Source organism: Chrysochloris asiatica, unplaced genomic scaffold (assembly GCF_000296735.1).
Source record: "Chrysochloris asiatica unplaced genomic scaffold, ChrAsi1.0 scaffold00007, whole genome shotgun sequence".
NCBI lineage: Eukaryota > Metazoa > Chordata > Mammalia > Afrosoricida > Chrysochloridae > Chrysochloris > Chrysochloris asiatica.
In genome coordinates this window covers 9,920,657-9,929,670 of record NW_006408525.1, presented here as the reverse complement: position 1 = coordinate 9,929,670, position 9,014 = coordinate 9,920,657, and the positions used below count along the sequence as shown (strand labels likewise).

Sequence of the window (9,014 nt, the reverse complement as noted above, 5' to 3'; positions counted from 1 at the left end):
AGAAACTTTCTTCCAGATCCTCTTCAAGTATTTCCTCTGTGGAGTTTGAGTCTTCCTGTTCCGGAATGCCAATAATTCTTAGGTTATTCTAAATCATGTTATCCAGTATGAATCTTATTTTTTTTTTTTTTTTAAATCCTTTTTTCTGCTTGCTCTTCTATCTAAGCAGTATTGAGAGATCTGTCTTCCAGCTCACTGGTTGTGGCTTCCATCTCTTCAATTCTGCAACTTTCCCTTTTCAGTGTATTGTACATTTCTGATATTTTATTATTAATCATCTGGACCTCTTTTTGTAGGTTTTGAATTGTTTCCAATGCTGTATCGATCTTGTTTGATTGCTCTTGTCGTACTTTCCTGACTTCTTGTTTTCCTCCACCTGTTTTTGGAGCATTTGCATTTGTTTCCATATCATTCTTCTGAATTCCTTCTCAGGCAAATCCAAAACTTGCTCTTCCTCTTCTGAAAAGCCTTTCTTTGCGTGTCTCCAGTTCATTTGTCTGTTAACTCTTTTCTGTTTTTGGACATGTTTTGATATCTTTTGTTGGTCATTTCCAACAGTTATGTGGGTTTTTCATGCTTAAATAGATGTTTGTTGCTGTGTTATTAAGCTTACTGGGTGTCTCCTGGTGGATATGATCAGGAGATAGGCTTTCCTTTTTGCATGTAATGCTTAGCAGCTGTTACTGGTTCTTGTCTGAATGGTGTAATATTATGGGGTATGCTTGTAGCTTGGTATATGGCCAAGATTGCTGACTCTTCTTGGGTAACGTAGGGAGAAAAAGCTCCTGCCTCCAGTAAAAATGTGTGATCAAAAGGCCCCAAAGCAGAAGCAATATAAAAGCAGAGACAAAAACTACCACTTTGAAATAAAAGTAAAACTGTGGCTGACTGGCCAGGCACCTTGCTACACAGGCAGTGTGTGTGCACCAGAGAAGTGTCTAGTGGTGGGTGGGAGTGTCCACTCGCTCATGCCCCTCCTCTATTCAGCACCGTAGTGGTGTGCAGATAGATATTGAGAAGTTAATGGGAGAAAGATTTACTATTTTATTATTTTTGTCTCTGAAGGTCAATTATGTACAGCGTAATTCTTGAAATAGTTGCATCTTTTTATGTTGGGGTTTTACAGATTGTTCATATGGCTTGTCTGTCAGGCCAAACCTGCTTTTTTTCTTGCTGGATAGGCATGAGTAAAGGGTCCCACACAAGTTAACTTTAGGCCTAGGACCTATAGGCAGATGTCAAAAGCAGCAGCCAAAGAATTTGCCCTTGGACCAAATGGAAAGCTGTGTTCTCAATGCTGGACTCTTTTGGGGTGCAGACCCACCCACCTGAAGGTGTCCAGGCTAGACAAAGGAAGAGTGACAGGGAAGAAGAGGAAAAAATGTGTAGAATTGCCTGCACCTCCTTTTGCAAATGTCACTGTGCTGCTTTTAATGCTGGTTCCCTGTGCCAGTCTGGCTGCAGCCCTGCCCTCTGACCTCCACCCAGGCAGGATGGCCGCAGAGGGAGTCCCGTGTCTTGACCGATTCCTAATTCACAATATTTTCCTTTATACCGTGATTTTTCCATAGGCAGTTGCGGGACACTGAAGCCCTGAACCTTATGCTAGATCCAGAGCTCTGGTGCTGTGTGAGCTCAGCATCTCAGGGTTTTCAGCCCCTCCCCCATGAAGCCTGTCCTACTTAACTCTGCTCTGCCGCCACCAAACCAGAAGTCCTTCCCCTTTTATTTTTTATGTCTGAAAAATTTCAAAATTAAAGCAAATAGCAAATCATCGTTATTAACATAAGATACTTCATATGAAGGAAAAAACTACTGAATATCCTGACTTTGGGGCATCAGCTTATTAATATGTTCCTAATAAGTGACCACTTAGATACTTCATATTGGTAGTTAATATAAGACACTCACATAGTTTCTTCATCAATATCGTTTTCTTCTGTGTTACTTGTTGCAGTTGAACTGGCTGAGGAACTACTGCCATCGAGGTGATTTACTTCATCTTCACCAACAAGATCCAGATCCAGGTCTCCATCGGAAAGCTCATGCTAGATCATAATAAAGAAAAGTGTTTCTCTCCTAAATATTTCTGGTACTTTGATCATCCCACCCAGCCCCATTAGTCAAGTAAGCACCAAGGAATACGTAACCATCGGAATTTTGTTATTGTGTATAAGCCACTGTGGTCTGTTGAGAAAAGCATACAACCACATTGACTGGCACCACTTGTCATTTATAACTGTCAATTCCAACAGAGTCCACGATGGAAATGGTACACAATCAACTTCTACTACTGCTCCTTACAGAAAACATCTCAATTCATCACTCCTCAAGTCCTCTATAACCTCTATTATCCTCAAGGGAATAGAAGAGTAGGATAAAAATTGGACTGCAAATCAGCAGTTCAAACCCACCAGCCATTCCTTGGAAACCCTATACAGGATCGCTATGAGTCAGAACAGACTCAACTGTTGGTACATAACAACAACAACAATACACCTGAGTGCTTAGTTTTGGTAATAACCCTAGCTATATCTTCAATATTTCTATTTAATGGCACCTTTATTTCAATATATAACTCAAATTTCTCACCGTACTAATAACTGATACCCAAAAACTATTACTTGTCTCTGAATCCGTTTTGTCATAAACAAGAACCCCACTATCAATTTCTCTTCTTGAATGCTTATTCTGGTTGTTGCTTAGCTGGAACAAAACCTGACAACCTCCCAAATTATAAATCGTACCTACCTAAAACTCTCGTTTTAGAGAATGGAAATAGGACACACAGAAATATACAAAACTGAGTTTCAAGAATGTACATCACAGAAATCACTACTGCTTTCTACAATAAATTAGTACCTTTCAGACCTTGAAACACTTTCATTCAACAAACTGTGACTTGTAAGGATTAACATTTACAAAAAAACTATGGACAAGATTTTTAGCATTTTGAGTCCCCTATACTGGTGGAAATCATGACTCTTGTCATTTTTGTTTCTCAAACAAAACAATCTAAAGCAAGCCTAATTATTACATGATAATCTTCATTCTGAATCTTTTCCTCATCTTCTTCATCCTCTTTAGCTTCTCTCACAGAAGCTGTAGTTAGACCACTCTCGAGAAGCATGTCAGAGCTTGACCCAGACTTCTTAGCTCTTGTCTCGGGGCCATCGTCATTTTGAGAGCTCAGATGATTATCTGGTGGTGACAAATCTCTGGACTTCTGAGTTCGAGATAGTTCAATGGTAAGTCTCTTTTAAAACAAGAAGAGCAAAAATAAACCATTGTCATAAGTAGTGCATGACTGGTGAAGAAAAAAATGTTCAAGTTAAAAAAAAAAAAAAAAGTTCCTAAAACCATTTCTTTCACACCATGCTACTACCTTTTCCTTATGGGAAAAATGTATGATCAGGATAACCAGTTGCCTGTGAATGGATTACAACACATGGTGACCCCATGTGTGTCAGAACAGCACTGTGCTCCATGGGTTTTCAATGTTAATTTCTGTAAAGTAGACCTCCAGGCCTTTCATCCAAGGTGACTCTGGTTGGACTAAGACCACCAACCTTTCCGTTTGCAGCCAAACACATTAATGTAAAGGATAAACTGTCCCAGTTTTTTCTTTCCCTTCTCCTTACATGACCATCTCTCAGAAGACAAATCTCCCACCCATCCCAATTTCCATTAATGGGAAAGAAACATTCCTGACATAATTTACATAAAAATTCATTAAGTGATTCCACCCAATGCTTAAGTCAAAAATAATGAGAGTTCAAGATGGAGCATCTTTTAACTGTTTTATAATTTAGGACCCAAGCGAGCTTTGAGAAGACAAATACTCGAGTCCTTGAGATATATACAGAGAGTATATCTCACACTAGAGTAGCACTGTCCAATACATTATGTTATGATAGAAATGGTCTGTATCTGTTATGCCTAATATAGCAGCCACCATATGTGCCTCCTGATAACTTAAAGTTTGGTTAGTACAACTGAGATCTCAGTTAATTAAAACATAACTAAATGTACCTACCAGATACTAAATGGGCAGTGCAAGTGCAAGCTCAAAAGTCAGGATAAGGAGCAAACTAATTGAACTCATCTACAAGACTGCAGATAGCCACAAATATCCAAAACCCAACTACAAATGAAATAGGTCAAAAGTCAATATAAAGCACCAAACCCAAAACACATATTATTTGCCTACCTCTTTAAGATTATTTATTTGTTGAATGTAACTAGTCTGTGCAGCTTCCAACTGAGTTATATACCAATGCTGATCTCGGCATTTTTGGAAGAAAGTTGGTGAACGTACCTGAAACCTTAAAAGAATACCTCCAGATGAAAAATAATCCAAACAGTAAAATATTATATTAGCTGTCTTAGTTATTTGGTGATGCTGAAAGAAAAGCATTCAAGTAGGGGGTTCAAAGTTTAGAAGACTAGAAGTCTGAATCCAGCCCGCTGCTTCTAGAGGAGTTTTCTCTGTTGGCTTTGAAGAAGTTTTTGTCTCTTTTAGCTTCTACTCCTGGAATGTTATGAATGAAATTGTAAGTCCCCAAAAATACGTGTCATAAATCCAACCCTCTGTACTTGTGGTTATAATATAATCTGGGAAAGGCCTGTCTTTGCTATTTTAATGATAGGATTAGGTTGGGGGGTATCTTATATCTATATCTATAGAAAAAGAGATTCAACAAGCAATCCAGTAAGCAGAGATAGGGGAAGAGAGATGACAAGCCACATGAAGCTTACCGTCCACATGAGTGGAGGAACCAGCACCCTTAACTTGAATTTCTAGCCCCAAAACTGTGAGAAAATAAATTTCTGGTTGTTAAAGCCACCCATCTGTGGTATTTCTGTTAGAACAGCACTAGATGACTAAGACACTTGTTATAATCTATAAACCCTATATTTTTAGTTTATTTGAATACTGTATAAGTCAACACCGTATAAAGTGAAAAAATAAGCACTTATTCCCGGCTATGATTAAGTTTCCCTTTGGGTATGGCTGCTGGACTTTCAATAGATAAATGAGTCGTTACAACACTTAGTGGAACAGTAGTTTCCTTTTTATGGACCACTAATTAGATGTCAAACAAATTTATGAAGTAAGTTTTATTACTCACTGACTACACAGCACTCCAGCACTGAAATGGCTAAGGAAACGGTTAAGGTTATACAGTAGTGTGAATTTCAATATTCATCTTTCTTGAACGAATAGCTTTGAAATAAAGTCCTAATGGCATTATCCCCATAGGACAAAAGCCGACCTTGCAGTTCAAACCGACTTTGTGGTCTAGTGCATTATGCTGCAGTGTCACACCAGGACTCCCAAACGCTTCCTATTACCTTAAAATTACTGTATCATTCTGTCGATTCAAATATCCTTCATTTGCCAGTAAGTCCAAACGGAAAAATCTATTATAACCCCAGCATTCTCCAACTTCAAAGTCAGATGCAAATTCTCGAATGATATTCTTTGTAGGATCATTGCAAGACTGATGAACCATCTCTACACGATATTCATATCTAAAATTGGAAAACAAACTATTAATGTATTTGGTAAAGTAATGATACAGGATAGATCTAAGCATTAAGATCACTAACATGAAAAGAAAGTCACCAATATACACAACAACTACATTTCTTTTCAGAAAGAATTATGTTAATTATAAAATCAGGAGTATGTTGAGTGATCCACCATTACATGACAAGCACTAGATCTTTTTTACTTCAAACTTGCTTTTATTATATTTTTGTTGATAAATGATGTCAAACTGGTTCCAATTCATAGCCACCCTATGTAGGTACGTTTGAACCGCCAACCTAATGGTTAGCTGTCCAGTGCTTATCCCACAGTGCATATTAGCAATACTAAGTAATTTTACAGATACAAATTATATATTTTTATATTCATAATATTTCTTCACATATGAATATAAAATCATTTCTAGTACCCTTTAAGGTTTGTCACCATAAAATTTAAAAAGATACATTTGGAAATAATATACTTTTCTGATATAACTTACATTTAATAGTGTATTCTGAATTAAGAAACTGAAACCTATAAAATTTTCTAATTATAAGTTAAAGTATATTAGGAAAGTCAATATGTTTTTATTTCTACAACTTTATGGTGTAAAATTTTCAAGTCTTCAAAAAGACTAAGTCTATAAATGTTTATTGAGAAAGTAGTTATTACAAGAAGTAAGAAAAATAAAGAAACAGAAATAATTAAAAGGAATACTAAACAACAACCATAACTTTTTGGATGAAGATAAAATTTTTAAAGGAAAACATTAATAGTTGCAACCTGTTATTCCTTCTGGCAAAAGAAAAAGATTGTAAACTCTTAACTTAGAAATATTGGGCGAAGTAGTTAAGTGCTTTGTGTTCAAGGTATTTTTACATATCTCTGACAACAAATAATATGATTTGGTAGCACAACACATTAAACAATACAAAAGCTGTGAAAGTCTGTCTGCTTAGATTACATGGAAGTCATGTGGCAAATAAAGTCTGCAGTACAAAGTGTGGCATTAAGTGCCCCATTCCATGACATAAAAAATTTCCAGAGTAGGCTCTGAGAATCTTGCATGAGTCAACAATTTAAAGACTACCCTCATAAAAGAAAACTAACCAAATGAAAAAAATAAACAGCAAAGAGTCTAATAGTGTGATAGCTTGGTATGATCTACTCAGAAGAATTTAAGCTCAATACTTGAACACAAGAGCAGCTGATAAAATTTAGCAGTCCAGTCAAGTATCATAGCACTATTAGACATTGTTAAGTATCATGGAGTCAGTTTTGACTCTGAGAAACCCTGTATAGGTTTTCCAAAGAGTGGATGGTAAGTTTGAATTGCCTACCTTGTGGTTTAAACCAACCTTATGGCCAAGTGCTTATCCTACAGACTATAAATTAGAATAACTCAAATTTAGATTTTAAAAATCTCTTAGCATTGAATATAGACATATGGACCAAGGAGGAAGCATGGCGATGTGAAAAAAGTTAAGTTACTAAATGGGAGACCATCTATGAAACCCATACATCTAACAAGAATCTAATAACCAAAATATACGTAAAACTTTGATAACTTAAAAACAAAAGGTAGCCAATCATAAAACGGACAAAGGACTTGAATAGACAATTCACCAACAGGGCATTCAAATAGCCACTAAACAAGTGAAAAGATGTTCAAATCATCATTAGTCATCCGAGAGATACAAATCTATACCACACTGAGATACAATTTTACATCCACTAAGATGGCCAAGATTTGAAAAATAATAATAAATAATAAAGTGTTGGCGAAAATACGGGGAACCCTTATCCATTGCAACTGAGAATACAAAATGGTACAGCTCTTATGGAAAACAAGATAACAATTCTTAAAAACAAAACAAAACACAAAAACCCTAAAAATAGAGCTACCAACCTCCTGGGATTGAGGTATTAGGTATGATGGCTAGGGACCATAATCTCAAGGGACATCTAGGTCAACTGGCATTGTCCTTAAAGACAATTTTATATATGTTAGGTCTGTTTGTAAATATAAGAATATATTGTTTTCAATGTTTAAAGGGAAGTATCTTAAAATGAACTGGACAATCATAACTTCAAACTTGGAACAAATTTTCAGAGACAGAAAGAACAGTCCACTTTTCCCCACAAATATCAAATTGTGACAAAATAAGATTGTTGTTGTTAAGTGCTGTCGAGTAGGTTGTAACTCACAGTGACCCTGTATAGGGTTTTCCAAGGAGAGACCGTTGTGTTTGAAGCATCAACCTTACGGTTAGTAGTCTATTACTTATCTTACAGCACCACATGCTCAAAATGATAATATTGTTCTCACTTAAGACAAAAATAATTAACAAAAACTGTTAAGGAAAGTATGTAATTTTATTATATGTCTTACTTGGAAGTTTCAGGCAATCCAGCTGAGAGTTCCAGAAACACAGATAAGTAGTAACCACGTACAACTCCATTTCCATCCTAAAAAAAGAGTAAGAGGTCATACAAATTTAAATTCTAGATCAATTAAAAAGTTAAATGCAAAGAATAGAGGAGTTAGAGTAGACAGAGGTAAATACTGGAAACTGAAGGTACATGGAGGGGATTGCAATCACTGTAATGACACAGAGTGTATGATTTGCTGAAGGTTGGGAGGATGATCTGCTCTATAAACCTTCACTAAATTCAAAATAAAAAGTTCAAAAAAAAAAAAAATACTATTCTGTGCCTGATCTATGGGCCAAGAAGGACTTATATGTTTAAAAAAATAAAAGAATTATTAAGAGGCAAATATATTGAGTTCCTAACAACTTTAAACTCCTGTAAATGAAAAATAAATAAAGACAGCGTTACAATATACAAACTAAGAAAAATATGAAAAACTATGAAAAGGATTCAGTTTTAACACATACAGAGCTCTTAAAAATCCTCTTTAATAAAAAGGAAAACCCTAAAGGGAAAAAAGCAAATAAATAATAAATTTTACTATAAATCAATGAGAGAGTGAAAAAAAGATAACTTTTAAGATAAAAAAAATGATAAGAAAGAAACAGGTTACACTAGCCATTGATACTTTAGTATCATTTCCATTTTTGGTATCTTAGGATTCCATGTAAGATTCTGTCTGGGGATTGTAAAGAAGTTAAAATTTCTATTTTAGATATTTTTACAGATAATTTCTCCCCTCCATTTCTGCAACACTTTGCTCATGTCTGTTTTTAAAAAGGTTCATACTGATTATAACTATTTATCTGTTTACAATACTAAGGGCAAGGACCCTATTATTCAATTCCAGGTCTACTGAGATATGATTATAAGGGAATACAGGACTTATTAACCCCTTTGTTTCTAGTCTACTTTGCCCCCAAATGGCCATCTGTATGAGAGAAAGAGCAGCTTTTAGGGACTGACATATGATTATCACTCAATAAATGGCAACAAATAAATGAATCATCAGAAAAGTACAAAAAAACATAGCCATAGGACTGTA

General features: G+C 35.7%; 1 protein-coding gene across 2 annotated transcripts in view; it reads right to left on the bottom strand.

Annotated features, from left to right (window-relative positions):
* Window positions 1-9,014, bottom strand: part of TRIM37 (tripartite motif containing 37) — a 152,635-nt gene that overhangs the window by 88,306 nt on the left and 55,315 nt on the right. For both annotated transcript variants that reach the window (XM_006832380.1, XM_006832381.1), the window contains 5 exons: window positions 7,929-8,005; window positions 5,356-5,535; window positions 4,211-4,325; window positions 3,038-3,256; window positions 1,912-2,048 (listed from right to left, as the gene is read on the bottom strand). In XM_006832380.1, the coding sequence (XP_006832443.1) occupies window positions 1,912-2,048; window positions 3,038-3,256; window positions 4,211-4,325; window positions 5,356-5,535; window positions 7,929-8,005 (728 nt within the window). The remainder of the gene's footprint in view (window positions 1-1,911; window positions 2,049-3,037; window positions 3,257-4,210; window positions 4,326-5,355; window positions 5,536-7,928; window positions 8,006-9,014) is intronic.